The 19,818-nt window shown below is 37.0% G+C and overlaps 1 protein-coding gene across 1 annotated transcript in view; it reads left to right on the top strand.

Annotated features, from left to right (window-relative positions):
* The window catches only part of HSD17B12 (hydroxysteroid 17-beta dehydrogenase 12), a 191,922-nt gene that overhangs the window by 136,225 nt on the left and 35,879 nt on the right, over nt 1-19,818 (top strand). Inside the window, exons 5-6 of the mRNA XM_003412269.4 lie at nt 4,905-4,969; nt 5,772-5,816. Coding sequence (XP_003412317.1) covers nt 4,905-4,969; nt 5,772-5,816 — 110 coding nt within the window. The remainder of the gene's footprint in view (nt 1-4,904; nt 4,970-5,771; nt 5,817-19,818) is intronic.

Here is a 19,818-nt window from a genome sequence, read left to right as displayed (position 1 = left end):
TCAATTTTTTTTTTTAATTGTGCTTTAGGTGAAAGTTTACAGAGCAAATTAGTTTCTCATTTGTGTATTGTTTTGTGACATTGGTTGCCAACTCAGCAATGTGTCAATGCCCTCCCCTTCTGCACCCCAAGTTCCCTGTTTCCATTCATCCCTTTCTGCCTTCTCATCTTTGCTTTTGGGCTGGTGTGCCCATTAGTCTTATATCCATGATTGAACTGTGAAGCCCATTCTTCACATGTGTTATTGTTGGCCCTATAGACCTGTCCAGTCTTTGAATGAAGAACATTTGCTAATTTGATAGAATGAGAAGGAAAGAGAGGAGAGACGAATACTTTCTATTATTCGATACATATTGGGAAGCCCACCAGGGAATGTATTTTTAAGCCACCTTAATTTTTTATGTCTCTGATTCATGAGGAACAAGAAGCAAGTTGAAGTTGACCTGTGTGTGGTTATCTGTCTGTTACTACCGTGGTCGCACAAATGGATTTTTATTTTCTAGCGATTTATTGTTTGCTTCTCCTCCATGCCTAGCCCAGATACCAAAAATCTAATTCTCTAATGACATTATTATCTCTGTAGCAGCTGGTTTTGATAGGGGATTCTAAATCCAGTGAGGTCAGCTGTAGCAGCAAATGAATTTAGGAGCAGAGATCTCCTTCTACATGTGTTATATGCTCTCTTTTTTTTTTTTTAAATATGAGATATGAAAATAATTTTAAAAAACTAAAAAAAAACTAGTATGATATAATTCAGAATTTATGTAACATTAAGAATTACTCTATGGGTATTCTGGGTCTTTTAAATACAACACTAATTTCTAAAGTTTGGATGGGGAACTAGAGGTCTTTGTTGCTGAACATAGCTCACTGATTGCCCTTCCCCGCGAGGGTCAACTGTATTAGAGCTGATTCTCTGCCCGCCTCCCCATTCTCTTTCCACCCACCTGGTCCTTCTTCTTGGTCTGTCTTTGTCTCTGCTCTCTGTCTGCCTCATCCCTTTTTTTGAGCTCTTCCCAATCTTAGAATTCAGATGAGAGACTGATGGGAAAGGTTTTATTACTCCTGAAGGTCCTGGGGTGTTTATTGGGATAGTGTTGGGAGTTCTGAGATTGCATGGACATCCTGTATTTTCTGAAAGAATGGAACATGCTGGGTTACATGAGTAAGAGGGTTTTGAAAGTCCCTGAATAGAAAAATTTTAAATGTCTCTGTTGCCTCACTTTAAGAGTTCAAGGAAACTCACTAAGGAACCGATTTTTAATGCTAATTTAAGATATTACTGTTTAAAAGGGATTTTGACTATCTGAATAATGTTGGAACAACTGGTGGCATTGTTTGGTGTGGTGAATCCTGTAATGAATCCAGTAATATATAAAGATGGCATTGCATGCACCCACTGTTAGTGAGATTGTATTATAACGGAAATATTTCTATCTTTCGGTCTTACCCAAAGCCTGTTTTCCTCCTTTCGCAGTTCCCAGCAAGCTTTCTGCCTGCTGTCTGGTTATTGCTGCCACCTAGTGTCTCAAAATAAAATTGAATTTGCCTTTTCCAAAAGATTTGCACTGTACTGCTGTTTATGAAAATAGCTATTTGAGAGCAACAGTTGTTTTTCTATGTACACATAAATGATAGCACTCTGAGGTGATTACTTATTGTAGAGAAATTACGGGTAGCATGCAGTCCACAAACAAAATGTGGATCTAGTAAAGCAGAAGAGATTCTTAGAGTCTTAGAGAGAACATAAGGGATTTAAGAGTCCTAATCTCTAGTATAAGACAAACTGCCAGTATGACCTTGGCATGTACTTACCCTCATGAAATTGAACTTGATGCTCTGAAGATCTATTCCAGCTTTAGCATTTTTTTTTCTTGTGTACGTTTTGATTATAAAAGCATACCCCTTACTCATAATGACCCCAAAGCGTTTCCCAGGCTGTAAATCTCTGCAGAAGCAGACTGCCATATCTTTCTCCTGAGGAGCGCTGCTGGTTTTGAACTGCTGACCTTTCAGTTAGCAGTTGATCGCTTTAACCACTGCGCCACTAGGGCTTCTTATCCTTTGTATATGATCCCATTTATTTCTTTGAGCTGAAGGTCTCAATGTTCAACATGTTTTTTAATAGAACTATATTAAATAGATATTCACATTTTCATTGTGTGAATAAATAGCTTTGTTGGCTTTCCTTTGCTCAGTTAGCAGAGACAGAGTCCAAGTTACAACCTTAACCAGAGTAACACTTCCCTGCTTGCTTAGTTGTTCCTGGGCTTCATTACCTTGACTTTGTGTTTGTCGTGTGTGTTAAGATTGTGAAGTCAACTGGGCTGCTTACAAAGTTCATGATTTTCTTTTTTAAACCAAAATCTGAATTTTAAAAGATTTATAATGACACTATCCTATTTTCTTTAGCATTTTGAAATGTGGCATTAATAGTTCCATGGGTTAGAAAGGAATCTGAAGATAGAAAGTGTTCTAAATATGGGAGAGAGATGGGAGATGGGGTTTTCTGTATGTGGTGGAATTGTTTTTTTAATCCTGAAGAATGTTGTAATTTGACAAAACCTTTACTCTGAGGATTCTGTTACCTGTATTGACATTGTAAAGAATATTTTGCATTTTAACAGGTATTTAAATGTTGCTGTAAATAAATTATTCATTTATAGTGCTGTAGATGGTTGAAGCAAAGTCATGTGAGCATAAAGCTGCACTTTAAACTAGTTTCATCTTAGTCGTTAACAGATCTTTTATTAGAATGGATTCCTAGGACCTCTGGTGGGTGAAAAATAGGACAAAAACAGACTGGGACCTACTGTTACTAATTATGTTATCTCTATTCAGATGGGCATGGATCCTAATTAAATACAGTTTGCTTTGCCATAATCCATTGCATACAGATTTTCAGACAGGTTTCAATGATCTTGTTCAAGCCATCCTGACCAAATTTTGCAAATAAAATTTTGAAAAATCACAGCCTCAAGTGACTGGCTTGCAGCTACATATAGAATCTTTACTGAGTTCCTTTGAGCTACTAATTTTGTTAGCCTATTGAAAAAGTTACCATTACTACTATCAGGTTTATCTGGCACAATTCCTTATAACCTTTAGCCAACTGATCGTAATTTCATTATCTTTTTGCTACTGAAATTTTCTTTTCTAATACTTTACAGTTTTATTAAACATTGCTATCAGATTTTTGTTTATTATCCAGTTATTACTGATATTTTTCTGAATTGCATACTGAATGCAAGCATACGATGACTTTAACATAGTGGTTAAGAGCCCAGACTCTGAAGTAAATTCCCAGAGCTTAAATCCCAGCCTTACTTTGCTCTAGGACCTTGGACAGATTATTTAATCTCTGTGACTTTCAGTTTCCTATTTTGTAAAAGAGAAATAATAATAGAAACTACTGGCTAGCGTTGTTAGAAACCCTGGTGGTGTAGTGGTTAGGAGGCATTCCCTGGAAACGCTGTGGGGCAGTTCTACTCTGTCCTATAGGGTCTCTTTGAGTCAGAACCTACTGATGGCACCGAACGACAACAATAGGGTTGTTGTGATTTAATGTGTATGTGTATCAAAATAATATATATGAATACGTATATTTATATATCATTTACAACAGTCCCTGGTACCTAATAAACCCTGGGTAATTGTTGGCTTTATTATTATAGTCTGTAATTTCTAGAAGAAGCAAGAAAAAACTGAATAAAGAACACCATTAATAAATCAATTGCAATTTATAAGGGTGTAGATGACATATATGGATAGCAGGGAACCCCAAATCATAATTTGTTGGTCTGAGTACATTCAGATTATCCATTAGATTAGTTATTTACTTAGCTAAAATAAATTCCAAGCAATTATATTTATTTATTTGGATCCCTGCAAATGCTCCTTATTCTGGGTTTGCCTTTGTCTTTCCAGAGCCTAGGAAATCTGAGTACTAAAATCATGTACCTAATTTTATATATATATATATATATATATATATATATATATATATATATATATATATATATATATATATATACACGTGTATTCATATCTTCTTGATTGTATTGTACCCGCAGCCTTAGGTTAGGTAATGGTGGGGACTCAAGGCAGGTTAAGATATGACCTCTTACTTTTAGGGCCTTATGGGCTAATATGGATTTGATGGTATCAGAGACCATTTAGCCTGACCCACCCTCCTGGCCTCCACAAAGATGTCTTCCCTCGCTTCCCAGATGAGGCCAGGCTCTCCAGGAATAGGCTTCTTTGGTGTTCGGTACTTTATAGTGAAATAATTGTTTAATTCTTTTTGTCTAGTGTCTTCCTACTAGGTTATATGCTCCACAATGCCAGAAACTCTTTTTCTTTCTGGTTTTTCTAGTTCGTAGCACATGTCTCGCCCACAGGTGTGTGGCAGATATTTGTTGAATGAATAAATGAGCACTTATTTTAGAGATGAAGAATCTGAGGGCATGCGTTTGGTAACTTCTGCCAGGTCACACATTTTCTGAAACAGTTATAACTGGAACTCAAGTTTCCAGTCTCCTAGTCTACGGTACTTTCTACTACACTAAGAAAATTTAAGATCTAGAGAAGGATTATGTAATATCTACCAGTAACTGCGCTACAAAGGCAGAGTATGCATATTCCAAGGGACTATGGAAATTGAAAGGAGATTACGAGTCCCTTTGTCAGGGGTTGGGTGGGAGGTACAGAAAATCTTAATGAAGGAAGTGACAGTTGAACTGGACTTTCTAGAATGGGTAGAAAGCTGTGGGAAGTCACTTTCTAGCCATAAGCAGTATTTTATGTAATTGTGCATATCACTTTCATCTTAATATCTTTAATTATTATTTCAATATATCTTTAAGATGTATTTATTAGCCAGCTAATGATCTTGTCTTATTTCAGTGAACAACGTGGGAATGTCGTATGAGTATCCTGAATACTTTTTGGATATTCCTGACTTGGACAATGTGAGTTTTTCTTTGTATATTACAATAATAAAAATAATGGGTGCAGGCATTGGTGAGGCAGTAAGTATAATGATTAAGACCGTGCGCACTAGAGTCCAGCTGCCTGAGGGTTCACACCCTGGCTCTTCTACTGACTACCTGAGTTTCCCTGGGGGATGATCTCAGCCATAGAAGTATCAGTTCCCTCGTCCATAAAATAAGCAACTCCATAGGGATGCTGGAAGGATTAAATGAGAAAATATACATTTGTACAGCACCAGATTCATTAATAGCTCTAGCTATTTTTATTATTATTTAAAAATCAGAGATATGTTAATATAGCAATTGTGGCTGATTCAGGTGGACCAGCTCTACCAAACTGAAAGCTGTATCTTTGATGCGTATATAATCCTTTAATAAAAAACTAGAAAAGCATGTTATTGAAGGGATATGTAAATTTTAAAAAATTTTAAATATTATTGAAAATCTTATATTCAGTAATTTCTGTTCTCCATATTAGCAGAGCAGAAATTGCAAGTGTTCATGTTTATTTTAGATTTAGTGTGTCCTTTTGCTTCCACATTTAACTTGCACATATACTTTGGATTTTGCGTGTTAGGATGAATTGCCACTGCTGATAGAAAAATACTATAATACTGCAAGTAAAATAAAATCCACCCATCCACCCCAGCTCCTACCATTTTTCCAAGGTCTTGGTGATATCTGGGGAAATTTTCAATGCATCCCTAGGTTACTTACATATATTTCTAATATGGTCACTTCCATTATCAAATCTACATAAAGCTATCAATTTTTTTTGCAGGTGATCAAGAAACTGATAAATATTAATGTTGTTTCTGTTTGTAAGGTAAGCAGCCTTTTATAAATATGTCATTCTTTTCAATGCTTTCTATTTAAACATTGGCATAGTCAATTTGTTTGCTTCAGTCAACTGTTACTCAGATATAGGTATGCTGTTACCCGTTGTTGCTACCTAGACGTCTGGGAGAATGCTCAGAAATTCTAATTAGTTTTAATATCCTTACTTTAGCCTTATAATTAGGTAGATACTGTTTTGCTTTTTAACATACAGTGTTTTCCAAAGCCAATTAAAAATGGCATTTTAGCTATTTACACTTTTCTTCTCTTCCATAATTTTTTTTTTTTTTCTCTTCCATTAGCACAGGCAGAATTTGGAATAACGGCAAGGAAATACTTTTACAAATCCGTAAGAAGTCTAAATGTAGAAAGATACTGTATAGGTTGAAACACTGTATTGGATTAATAGCACTGTGGTGTAAATATATTTAATTTAAATTAAATTTAGTAATTTCTTAGTATTAAATCCCTAACTTCTGACGTGGGACAAGAAACTGGTTCCTTAACTTCTTTGTAAACAACAACAAAAAAAGGCAGCTTTGTGTTTTAATTTTAAAACTAACACGTACCCATTGTAAAAAATTAAAACAATCCATCAATGTAGGTCGTAAACAGTGAAAGCCTCCTTCCACCTGTACCCTAGCCTACTTGGTTTATAAAAACAGGCAGACAGATTTATTGTTGTGATATGTGTATTTTTTCCCTATTAAAAGCAGTTCTTCAGTGCTTGTGCACACTTATATGAGTGGCTCTGTAGGACAAATTTAGAGAAGTGCGATTGCTTGGCTAAAAGGTTTTTACATTTTAAAATTTTGTTGATGTTGTCAAAGTGCCTTCCACAGAACACTTGTTCTAATTTGCATTTTTACCAACATTATATCCGAATGCAATTTTCCACATTCTTTGTAACCTTAAACCCATTGCCATCATGTTGGGATCCAGCTCATTGAGACCATTAGGTATGACGAATTAAAAAAAAATTTTATCCATTAGGCAATGAGTGGCATATTACTTAATTGTATTCTTTCCATTATTCTTTGACTGTCCTTCCCAATGTCTCCATGTGTGTTTATTCTGTGAATTGCTTTTTCTGCCTTTGCCCATTTCTATTAAATGATTTGCCTTTTTAAATTTGTTCGTTGGTGCTCTTAATATGCATTTTGGATCTTAACACTCTGTTATATATTGTACAAATGTTTCTCCCAGACTCTCATTTTTATATCTTAACTTTGCTTCTTGTGTCTTGTCATATATAAGTTTTATTTGTTCGTATGGTAAGCTTGTCCGTCTTTTCCTTTGTGGCAGCTAGGCTTTGTGTTTTGCACGTGAATCTCTTCCCAACCTCCAAGATAAAATAATTTTATAAAAATATTCTCCTTCATTGCCTTAAATTAGCTTTGTAGTTTTTTTCCTCGTTTGTTTGGATCGTTAAGCCATCTGGATTTTTTTTTTTGATAAATGGTGTGAAATAGGAATCTAATTTCTAATTTAGTGTTTTTTTTTTCCCAAATGGATACCTAAGTGGTTAAGTTTTCAATTATCTGTCCTTTTCTCACTATTTGGAAATGGAAATTTTTTCTTTTCTGTTCCGTTGGTCTATTTTTCTATTCCTTTGCTCTTTTTTAATTACTCTATTGTTTATATTACTAATTACTCTATTGTTTATATTACTAATTACTCTCTTGTTTCATACCTATTAGGACATGTCTTTCCTACATTTAAAAACTTTCTTTGTTATCTTCGTAATTTATTCGTCCAGATCAACTTGTGACTGAACTTGTCAAGATCTCCTTGCCACATATGCATTCGTGTACACACTTGCAACCTCATTAAGATTTTTGTGAGAATTGTATTAAATTCATAGATTAGTGTGAGAGAATTGACATCTACAATATTATATCTTTCTAGAAAAATAGTATGCTTTATTTATTCAGGCCATTTATGTTTTTCCCGGAAGTTTTGGAATTTGCTCCGTATCCATCTTACACATTTCTTATGGTTCTTCATAAAAATTTTATAATTTTTGTCACTATTGTGAGTGTGATCTCTTTGCCATTAGATTTGAAACATGTTTTTATTATTTTGTAGACTTTTTTTTAATGCTTATTTTATATCTGGTCATCTCTTTCCTCCTCCTTCCCATGATAATAATAGCTAACGTTTTTTCGTATTTACTATGTGCCTGCCACTGTTTAATGGCTTTAGCTTTTTCTTCTGGTGTTTATCACTGTATTTCTAAATAGTATTTAAAACCTGAACCTGTTACCATCAAGTCAGTTCTGACTCATAGCGACCCTATAGGACAGAGCAGAACTGCCCCATAGGGTTTCCAAGCAACAGCTGGTGGATTCAAACTGATCTTTTGGTTAGTAACCAAGCTCTTAACCACTGTGCCACCAGAGCTCCAAAATAGTATGTATATCCTATTAATTCTTAAATTCATCAATTTAGGCATTTCTATTGATTTTCTGTTATTGTAGAAGTGATCTTTATCCCCATCATTGCCTCTTCCCCATCTCTTAATCTCCTAATATAATTCTCAAATTGTTATTAAGTCTATTCATTGTTTTTAGTGTTAGGACGATATAAATATTGTTTCCTGCTAAGCCAAATTTTGAGCTTTGATAACATTTCTTTTTGTGTACAACTGTTAGTTTGTCCTAGAGTTAATGACTGCCTCATTTAAAAAATTTTCTTAGTTTACATGAATCTCTGAGTAAGTCCTCCGGCACCTCCAGCAACTTTGTAAAATGCCTTGTGATATCTTTTGCTTCAGTATCATTTTATTGGTTTTGATTTTTCTCCTGGAGACACCCATCCAAGAGTCTTCTAACATCCTGTTCCAATCTAACCAGGCTATTCAAGAACCAGTTTTTGTTCTCTACTTGTTCCTTTTTTATAGCATCCTATTCTTGTTTCATGGGTATAATAGTTTATCTTTCTAAAGTTCCTAATGAGATCTTTTTTGCTTTTGTAGTTTTCTTCTGCTTCCTGCATTGTCTCTGTTTACTCAAGTACCCTTTATCTTATTTTGGTCTCTATTTTCATATTAGAAGTATGACCCAAAAATCTGGTGATTCTTGGCTGTTTTTTCATATTTGAGAGTGAGATTTAGAAACCCAGGCTACATTGATGAAACTTTAAAAATAGTGGATTTCATTGAAGGGTAACAAGGCAGGCATCTGAATTTTTCTAAGAGTTTCCCCAGCTGTGAGTGTATTATGATCTTTCCTCTGGTGCTTCTTGAGTTTTCCAAACAAAGATCCTCCATTTTCCTGCTTACAAGGTGTAAGAGTGGCTGCTGGATGTTCTGGAGCGGAAAGAGGGCTGGGAGGGAGGAAGAGGTGGTTGACCTGTAGTCATCACACAGGAATGGGAAAGAGACGTGAGTGATTCTTTTGGAGATCTTCAAAGATTCCCCTTTTTCTGGACCTTCTCCTGGCCCCCTTCTTTCTTTTAGGATACCTCCAACTATACCTCTAATTTCTGACCTGTTCTAGGTTCTTCATAGCACATTGGCTTGCTTTTCATTGGTGCTCTGTGCTCCCTTACTAGAACTTCTAGGATTGAGCATCCTCTGCTCCACTGAGCCATTCACTATTTAATGTTGTGGGACCATGGTGGTATAGATATATCCTAGTTTTATAAAAGATGGAGTTTCTATTTCTTCTTCTTCTTATGGTTTGGGATTATGTTTGCAGGAGAGATGGAAACAAAACTCTTTTCTTCCACCAGTTTCAAATTTAAAGTCTCAAAAGAGTGTTTTTGTTTTTTTGTGTAAATTGAGATTTTAAGTGTACTTTCATGGAGTAAAACTCATTCTTCACTGTTTATAAGGTTATTTCTGAGTTGTAAAATATACGTATCCTTCCTCTTCCCCCATTTTTAGTAATTCCTATATTCCCTCATCCAGTCTTGGGTTTCACAATCAGACAGACAGAAAGTGCAAAGAATCTTTTTTTTTATTGTTGTTCTTATATCTGTAATGGGGGAAAAAAGGATAATTTTAATATGCAAATGATTCATTTTGTTTTTGTTTTTAATTTCTGGTTAACTTTTAGTTTTATTGCATTGTAGTACAGGGAAGTGGTTTACTTCCTTATGTCTTCAGGAAGTAGAAAGACCTGAGCACCAAACAGATGTCTGTATTTTTTTTTTTTGCTCTCTGATGACTGAGAATTTATTAAATACCTCCTATGTACAACCACTATGGTAGGCACCAAGACTATAGAAACAGTTTGAAGGTTGATTTTTATAATGTTTTCGTCTACATGAAATTCATCACTGATAAATTGTTTTATTTTGTCTCCCCTGTGATACATAAGCTGATGAGTTAAGCACTGTGGTAAAGCAGCAAAGGCATCCTATAGGGAGTTTGGGATTATCAAGAAATGAGAGTGACTTTTATTAGCCACAAAAACTAGTCTAGCTGCTTCATAGCCATGTCACTTATAGACGCCAGCAAAAGACTAACTCAGCTAATATCTACTATAAGAAAATTTAGGTAGCAAATATGAGAATCTGAGCACCATTTATTCTTACGTTTTAACAGTAATTAAAATAAGATACCATACCTTGATTATACATACTAGACCAGAAAATAAAAATTTAATGTCAGAAAGCTCAAATTTGAACATACTTACAGAAATCCAGATCCATTTTCAATAACTCATGTGTACTACCTGTTGCCTCCAAGTCGATTCCAACTCATAGCAACCCTATAGGACAGAGTAGAACTGCCCCACAGGGTTTCCAAGGAGCAGCTTGTGGCTTTGAACAGCCAACCTTTTGGTTAGCAGCTGAGCTCTTAACCACTACACCAACTGGGCTCCAAAAATCAAACCCTTTGCCATCTAGTCAATTCTGGTTCATACTAACCCTCTAGGACAGAGTAGAACTGCCCCTCAGGGTTTCCAAGGAGTGACTGGTAGATTTGAACTGCTAACCTTCCTTTTGGTTAGCAGCCAAGCTCTTAACCATGTGTCATCAGGGCTTCTCTCATGTATACTAGTTTAAGGAAACCAAAGCTTTCTGCAAACTATTACAGTTGATCAGATAAATATGAATATGTATAAATATGAGTAAGTATGTAATTATTATTACTTTATGGCACAGCCTTGGTCTTTTCTCTCTTACGTATGTTTAAATAAAAATTTCCACGTCCTCATGTTCTGTAAGAAACTGTAAATCGGAAGTAGTTGATTTCAAGTCTGAGAACCCTTTAATCTTCTGCCTTGTCCCCCTTTTCATATATGGCTATGCCTTTCCCTGTGTGATGTATGTGTTGCTTAAAATTTATTATTTCAAATTTTGTAAGACAAATCATATTTTGGTACCTTGCTTCTTAAAGGCAGCTCAGATGAATTATGTTGCAAAAAAGACAATCACTCCCACTGTATCTTTTTGTTGGTGTTATTAACCAAGTTTAAATGAAGGTACATGAATGAACAAGTTGAATTCTGAGTAAATTTCCATATGAACAAAATTGCTTTTAAAACATGTTTAATGTAAATATGTCTATATAGCTTTAAAATAGAGCCCTGATGACATAATGGTTAAGGGTTCAACTGCTAACTTAAAGTTGACAGTTTGAACCTACCTAGAGGCTCTGTGGGAGAAAGACCTGGTGATACGCTTCCATAAAGATTACAGCAGAGGAACTGACTTGATTTGTAAACTTTCACTTAAAGCACAATAAAAATTATTAAAAAAAAAAAAAAGATTACAGCAGAGGAAACCCTGTGGATTTCTACTCTGTCACATTGAGTCGTTATGAGTCAGAATTGAGTTGGCAGCACCCTACAACAACATAGCACAGCATTTTCCTTGGTATATTTGTATAAATGTAATAAAAAAAAAATGTAATACGTCTTCTTTAATAATCTGTATGAACTGTCAAGTAATTAAATAACTTTACCATTTACTAGTTATATTATCTTGGGCAAATTAACCTCTGTGCTTTAGCTTTTGGGTTTTGTTTGTTGTTTTCTTTCATCTGTAAATTGAAGGTGATAATTCTGTCTCACAGAGTTACTGTGAGAATTAGGCAGGGTAGTACATGTAAACCTCTTGGTGTAGTACCCAGATTATAGGAAGGTCTCTAAAGCTGTTGTTGTTATTTTGTTAATTGTAGAGCTGGTGAAGATTTTTTGTGCATATGTACAAATATGATGATATTTAGCAAAGTGTTTTGCTCAGAATTAACATCACTTCTAGTCTATAGTTTAAATGTTTTGTGGTTTTTCCATTGGAAGTGATCAGTGTGTACTACTTTTTTGATAATCTCTTCTAGTATGTTTGATCAAATGCTTAAAAATGAGTGTTAAAACTGTGTACATGTGCTTCATAATATACTGTAATGAGCTGTGATGAAAATTACGTTCATGTGTTTAAGTTTTATTTTATAGACTTGTTAATACTAGCTACAGATTAGTTTTCTGATAATTTTAACTCCCATCAGATACAGTGTCTAGGGTTTTTAATCTAGGCACAGTAGTATTTGCTCTTAAAATCTCCTGCTTGTCTGCACTTATATGTATGTATATGGCAATTATGTAAAGCCCTGGCCCCTTCTGTCTCCTAAAACATGCATTTTGAGCTGTCAGTCTGTAGAAACTAGTATTAGTAGGTCAAGGTCCTGACCTTGATCCCTGTGAGAGCCAGTCAGCTTGCTGTGCTCCATGACCACAGAGCCATCCTTCATCCAGCATCTGACCCCAGATTGGCATGTGCTGGTGGTAATCACGTCATGTGCCTGCTGCATAGAGACTGAGTAGTACAAGAGGCAAAGTGCTCCTCTTTATAAAACAGCATCAATCCAACAGCACTATAGAGCAACTTTCAATTTTTTAAAAATGATAACGAAATAATTAGCACCAGTTCCAGTATCTTGACAAATTATAAAACACTCTCCCGCCCTCTACATTCTTCCTCTTCTGCTTTCTTTTTTCCCTTTGGCCTGTACGCTTGTTCCCATGAAATGAATTTGTGGAGACAAATGCTAATTTATGAAACGCTTGTGAACCAGGTTATTGTGCATTGTCACTAGCAGAAGAACTGAATATATGCTTAAAAAATTTATACGTAAGCCTTTTCTCTTTCTTTTTTTGTAAACCAAGTCCCAGTTCAAAAGCACTCAGGGAGTTTGCTATTTAAAATACTTCTTTAAGCCAAAAAATCACCTTTAATTTATCTCAAGTGTAAATCTGAATTTTCCTGTGCCTTTGTGGTGTGCACTTTGTAATGGGAAAACAGTCAGAGCTCTTAATTTATTCACTACAGAACTAATAACATCTGGCGGACAGCCTATTAGTGTTTGCTGTGCTATAGGCAGGATCATTATAGCCAGAGTCTCTAGCACAGTTTACTAGTGACCATTCAGATACGAAGATGGCTCGACTAGAACAGAGGGACGTGAGCAATGTACAGCCACTAACCAGAAGGCCAGGAAGTCAGTTAGGCCATGATTGTGCAGAGTCTTCAATGTGGTGCTCAAGAGGATGGAGAGCCATTGGAAGCTTTAACATAGGTAGAAGTAAGGCATGATCCAGTCTACATTCAAAGAGGTTCAATTTGAGTGGCAGAGTGACATGGCCATATGCATTTATACGTGTTTATCTTATCTAGACTGAGAAATAGAAATCACCTTGATGGAATTTTGTGTGTGATGCTCCCAGATATAGTGTTCTTGCATGCTGCCGTGGTTTGCCTTGTAGTCTATTTTGATGAATCACACCTGTTTTCCTTTACTTGACTGTTACCTTGCCAGGCCAGAGCTACATTTTCAGTAGTAGTGGCCTTTTGGAGCCCTGGAGTAACTTAAAAGAAGATGAAAACTGGTCTGACTCCAGAATCTTAGAAGGTTTTATGATAGCTGGCCATCAAGGAAAGGAGCCCTGGTGGCACAGTGGTTAAATGCTTGGCTGCTAACTGAAAGGTCAGAGGTTTAAACCCACCAGCCACTATATGGGAGAAATATGTGGCAAGCCTGTTTCCATTAAGATCACAGTCTTGGCAACCATATGGGGCAGTTCTGCTCTGTCGTACAGGTTCGCTATGAGTCGGAATCGATTTGGCAGCAATGGGTTCGAACATCAGGGGAACCAGGGCATGGATGTCTGCAGCCTGGCACCACAAAAAATGTACTGAAAAAGGCTTATACAAGAAAGAGAACAGTCTCTTCTCACCATCAGCGTTGGTCCAAGTTTTATCTCCTCACCAAACCACATGATAGAAGATGAGTGGTTGAGTAGCACACCAGGGGAGACTGGAGAAATCAGTGTGCCCTTTTGACCTTGAGCCTGTGCCCCTAATTCAGAGATGTTTGCTGGTTAGGGCCCCTGCATCTTCTTATAAGTCCTGTGCTACTCCATGAGCATTGATGGAATGATCTGGCTTTACTAGATTCTTTCAGGCCCAAGGTTATTGCTTGGCTCTACATCTTCTGTCCTGGATCAGTAGGTCAGATGGTTATAAAAATTACAGAAGTCCCACATTAAAGCCAAACCAAACTCATTTCCGTCAAGTCGATTCTGACCCATAGCGACCCTACAGGACAGAGTAGAACTGCCCCATAGGGTTTCCAAGGAGCACCTGGTGACCAGAGGAATTGGAGGTTATCACCAGATGAAGTGGTTATGTTGCAGTCCAGAAGAATATTGCAGAAGAAATATTAGCTAGAACAGTTTTAACTGTAGATACCTTATGCTTAACCATAGGGTCCGGTTTAATTCTCCCAGGCTATCTGATTATTTTCTCCAGTTCCATCAGATTATTTCACTTTTTGAAATCTTACCGGATAATTTAGGCTTATTCCTTTTTCTCTCTCAGTGGCTTACTTGACTGAGTTTTCCTTTACCAGGTATGATCCTGGTGGTTGAGGCAACCCTAGCGGTGTTTAGAAGCTTTGTTGTCTGATTTTCCCCTTTTTCTCTCAAATCCTTCAGGGTTAAATTTCATCTCGTTCTTGTTCCCTGCAGAGCAGTTATGTGCCAAGGTAAAAAGATCAGTAGCTTTGAAATTCGATATAGGTCATCAATATGGCAGGTAGATCACATCCCAAACTGGAAGAGAAAGTCCTAATCGCTAGGGCTTTTCTCTTATGATTTCAGACGTTCTGTTACTAAAATCTAAGGGGAGGCTTATTTTTCAAGAACGATCACCTCAGGCCAGCAATGGTGGGATTTGGAGATAATCAAACCTCATGATACTGAACCATCACACGTCTCTAAAATAGTTCAGGTTTTATGCCTGGAGGGGTTTCCATCCCAGAACACTGAGAGAGATTGCAAATGGAATTGTTGAACTGCCATTGATTACTCTTAAAGAAATCATGGAAAATGGGAGAAGTGCCACAACTCCAGAGGTGGGTAAATAATAGGTCCAGTTTCAGATAGGTTGTACACTGAGTTCCATGGCAATCCAAAGACAAGTTCTAAGATAGATCTTGTATGTACTGTTTGTTTTTTGAGAACACTTGTTTTATATTTGCCAATTTGGGGACTGCTTTCCTTCTCTAGGGCAGACTGTTCTTTGATTCTTTTAATCAATTTGAGAACCTCAAGAGACCATAAACTCTTCAGTCCCTTTCAAATGAGCACCGCTCAGACAATACTACCTGAACTGCCTGCAGCCCTTACTTACCCAAGGATGGTAAACCATTCACTTAGATGGTACTGGACCCTGAAGCTGCTGCTGCAGTAGGTGGATAAGGTGGAAGCTTGCTTTATTTGAGAGGAAAAAGAGTCTCAAGCAGGAGATAATAATTTAGTCTTTTATCAGATATTCAGCCAAGGTGGGAACTTGAACATGGCTTATCAGGAGTGGTTGAAAGAAATAGAGATGTTTAGTGTACAGAAAGGAAGTCCACCTGTCCAGCTTCATCTCAGGTCTCTCTCCTTGTAGCTTTCTGTGTTCAAGTCCCAGTAAAGTGTGCAATCATTGAGTCTTTTGAACCTAGAGTTTTTCAGGCTGTTCCCTTTCCATGGAAGTCTGCCTGTCTCCCCACTTTACTAATTCTATTCATCCTTCAGTTCTCAACTAAAATATCACTTATTTGGGGGTGGTGGGTGGATGGAGAGCCTCCCTGACCCCTCCAGACTAGATTAGGTCTCTCTATCATACGGTTTCATAGCACATTGCACGTCTTCCTCTCCCTGGGTCCCTCTTACTCTACTGCCTGTAAGCCTTCCTTGCCATATCCTAGCACTGCACCTCATATATGGCAGGTATACAACACTTTTTGAGTAGATAAATGAATGGATTAAAAAACTGAAAAATTGCAGTTCTAGTTTTTGGATAAGCATCCTTCTGGTATTCTCTGCTTTGAGCACCCATGGAAGCAGCAGTCAAGAACTCAAAAGACGCATTGCATTGGGCAAATCTGCTGCAAAGGACCTCTTTAAAGTGTTGAAAAGCAAAGATGTCACCCTGAAGATTAAGGTGCGCTTGACCCAAGCTGTGGTATTTTTAATCGCATCATATGCATGTAGAAACTGGACAATGAATAAGGAAGACAGAAGAAGAATTGACGCCTTTGAATTGTGGTGCTGACGAAAAATATTGAATATACCATGGACTGCCAAAAGAATGAACAAATCTGCCTTGGAAGAAGTATAACCAGAATGCTCCTTAGAAGCAAGGATGGCAAGACTCTGTCTTTGGACATGTCGTCAGGAGGGATCAGTCCCTGGAGAAGGACATCATGCTTGGTAAAGTACAGGGTCAGAGGAAAAGAGGAAGACCCCCAACGAGATGTATTGACCCTGGCTGCAACAATGGACTCAAGCATAACAACGGTTATGAGGATGGTGCAGGACTGGGCAGTGTTTCATTCTGTGGTACATGGGGTTGCTATGAGTTGGAACCGACTCGACAGCACCTGACAACAACAAGTTCTTTGGGAATAAGGATCATACTTATTGTATGTGGCCTTAGAAGGCTGAACTTGGATCATTGTCGATACTGTGAGAACTTCCTAGTCTTTGGGTATCCAAGAAGTTGAATGAGAAGAAGATGAGCTCCCTTTCCGATTCTAAGCCAAAGGTTGCAAACCAATGGTCTGTGAGCTGAATGTGGCCTACCAATATATTTTGATTGACTCAAACAGTATTTTCAGAATTGGGAAATTTCATGCTTCTCTTGGAAAAAATCTGAAAACTGGGCACCACAGACCCAAACTACTGCACGGCAACAAGTGATTAGAAGTGAGTAGCAGCTGAGTATGCTGAGTAATTGGGCCTGTACTCTCCAGATCACCACAGTCCCCACTAGTCCCGATTGTCTGACTTTACTCACTTACCTTACCGACCTGACCCTTTTAGGCATTTGAATTTGAGTTCCTCTGTCCCATGTGACCCCAAGTGTTCGGTCAATTCAAACCAAATAACTGTTTGGTAGAGTTAAGGGATCAGAATAGATGATTTAATTAAATCAGTCTTTGCCATTCCTATGATTCCCTGAAATTGAAGCACGCAGAACACCAGGCTCTTTATGTGCTTTTGAAAACCTTTTTTTTTTTTTTTTTCTCCTAACAACACTATGTATTCATTGTAGGTCTCTCAAAGTGTCTAATGCTGTGCCCTGCCCATGGGGTAGATCACAAATGTTTGGATGGATAAAACCATGGAAGAAACATGTTTCCTTTTTCTACATGGATTGCCTCTGGCATATAACAGATTACCAGCAGGGGGAGCCCTCTATTAACTTGGAAATCAATGAGAAGAACCTCTGTTCAGCAGTCTAATTATATTTAATTTAGGGATTATGCTAAGAATTTTTGCCACATACCCCACACACCCTTCCCCAAGAATTTAGGTTAACAACATTAGGAAGTTAATAAATTTCGAGAAGCAGAATATGACCCTCACCACCCACCTCACCCAGGGCTTTTCTGGATGAAAACATTCCAAGTTAGTATCTATGGTCTTTTAATCCATTTTGAAATCAGCTATTATTAAGCTCCTAAAATTTCCAAATTATTGGGTACCTTTAGCCCTTAGGGTTTCATGGTAATGGGCTGCTTCAGGCATAGCTACAAAATGATGGGTTTGCCAAACTGTGTGACAACCACTCCGTCCACGGCTTTTTTCCTTCCAAAAATGAGGGAATAGTTGTAGAATGTTTCTAAGGTTCTTTCCAGCTCAAAAGAGAAGCTAGTTTATTAGAGCAATGACTTTATGGGTGAAAATGTAAAAGTATCTTTGGAGATCTCAAATTTTGTCACTTTTGAGAAGTCAGCCGATTTTTTTAAAAAACTAAGTAATGGAAACTCTTAGAATATTACTATTGGAGAAACAGTTTATGATGATATATACATTCTCTTTATTTTTACTTTTGTTTACAGCTTATATAAACTAAAGCTCTAGACTCATAATTATTAATTGGCATGCAGCCCTGTATTCTGGAAAGGTCTTTTCTGTTAAATTATTTTAGCATAGGTCAAACCAGAATTTATTACAAAAGGAAAAACTTTGTTTTTCATGGTATGGAGTTGTATTTAGGATTACAACATGGGTGGGGGAAATTGGGAAGGAGGGCTTTTTGCTTCCACAAAAACTTAACCATTAATAAAGAGAAGAATCAAATAATACTTGGAGATCTCAAAGCACTCTAAAAACTTAATTAAGCTTTCCACCCCCTGTGCAGTAAATATTATGTTAGCTATACAGGTAAGACTCTAAGAATTTCTAATTAAGTTTTGTTCTTGGTACCATAGAGCTCAAATTATGTAGCTCCCCAAAGGAAATGTGTGCTGTGTCACTCTAGTATGACTTCCAATGGAGTTACCTTCTAATTTCTCCAAAATAGTCATTGTGTACCATCGCTGTTACTTCATGTAATTCTTTTCACTATTATACCATGATTTTTAAAATTGTTTTCTTCTAAATCATGTGGGTTCGCTTTTCAGTTGGTTGGATTCAGATCCTGTTTACTCCAGGAAGGTTTCTTTGGGGTAGGGAGTGAGGCAGAGGTGGACAAAGTAGCTATTTGTGGTGTCCTGAGTCTCTGTATGAAGAGCTTGGAGTCTTCGGGCTTTGCCTGAATTCTAGGACAAGTTGTTACATTCCATTTTCTACCTATGTATAATGGTGGTATAGGTGACAGTATTTGTTTTCTAATTTTACTGAGGCATTTTTAATTTTAATGTCATCTTTTCATTTGGGTCTTTGAGCATTATACAGTAGCGTTCTTTGTACCATTCTCACCATAAAATGTCCAAATGCCAGAAATTACATGATACAAAAATAATTTGCTTATATTATATCAGGTTTCATACTAAACTAAACAGTAGGGAAACCTAGATTGGCTCTTGAGTATATAAAAAAGTTTCTTCTGCAATCTTGACTACTGATGCTATAGAAGTGAAAGAAAAAAAATTTATTCATACAAATTTTTTTAGAAATAGTTTCATTGTGGCAGCTTTTCTAATTACAAAACTAGTATAAGATTGTTGCTGAAAATATGGGAAATCTGTTAAGAACCCCAGAAAGAAGATAAGTCATTTATAATCCCAACCACAGTGGTTACATTTTAATGTAACATTTTGAAGGATTTTCTAGGCTAGCCAATGTATTTTTAAGTTATGTATCTTCCCAAATGAATGATGTAATAATGCTGATTTTGATTTTGTATGAGCCTCTTGTTTATTTCCCAGCCAGACTATACATAGTTGTGGTGGTAGATACCAGCAAATAATTCATTCTTGAAGTTGAGTATGTGGTGTCCCCAAAGGAATTCTAATTGAGCTGTCATCAAGACTTCCATTTATCTTTGTATGTTTGTGTACTTTTTACGGCCATCTTGCATGCAAAGTGATGGGGTGTCTAAACCCCGTTGCCATTAGTTGATTCCGACTCAGAGTGAGCCCACAGGACAGAGTAAAACTGCCCCATAGAGTTTCCAAGGTGTGCCTGGTGGATTCGAACTGCTGAGCTTTTGGTTAGCAGCCACAGCTCTTAACCACCAGGGTTTCCATGAGATGTCTAGGTGCA

This window comes from Loxodonta africana, chromosome 7, assembly GCF_030014295.1.
Source record: "Loxodonta africana isolate mLoxAfr1 chromosome 7, mLoxAfr1.hap2, whole genome shotgun sequence".
In the NCBI taxonomy this organism is placed as follows: Eukaryota; Metazoa; Chordata; class Mammalia; order Proboscidea; family Elephantidae; genus Loxodonta; species Loxodonta africana.
Note: the sequence above shows the minus strand (reverse complement) of the source record. Positions and strands in the feature narration are given on the sequence as shown.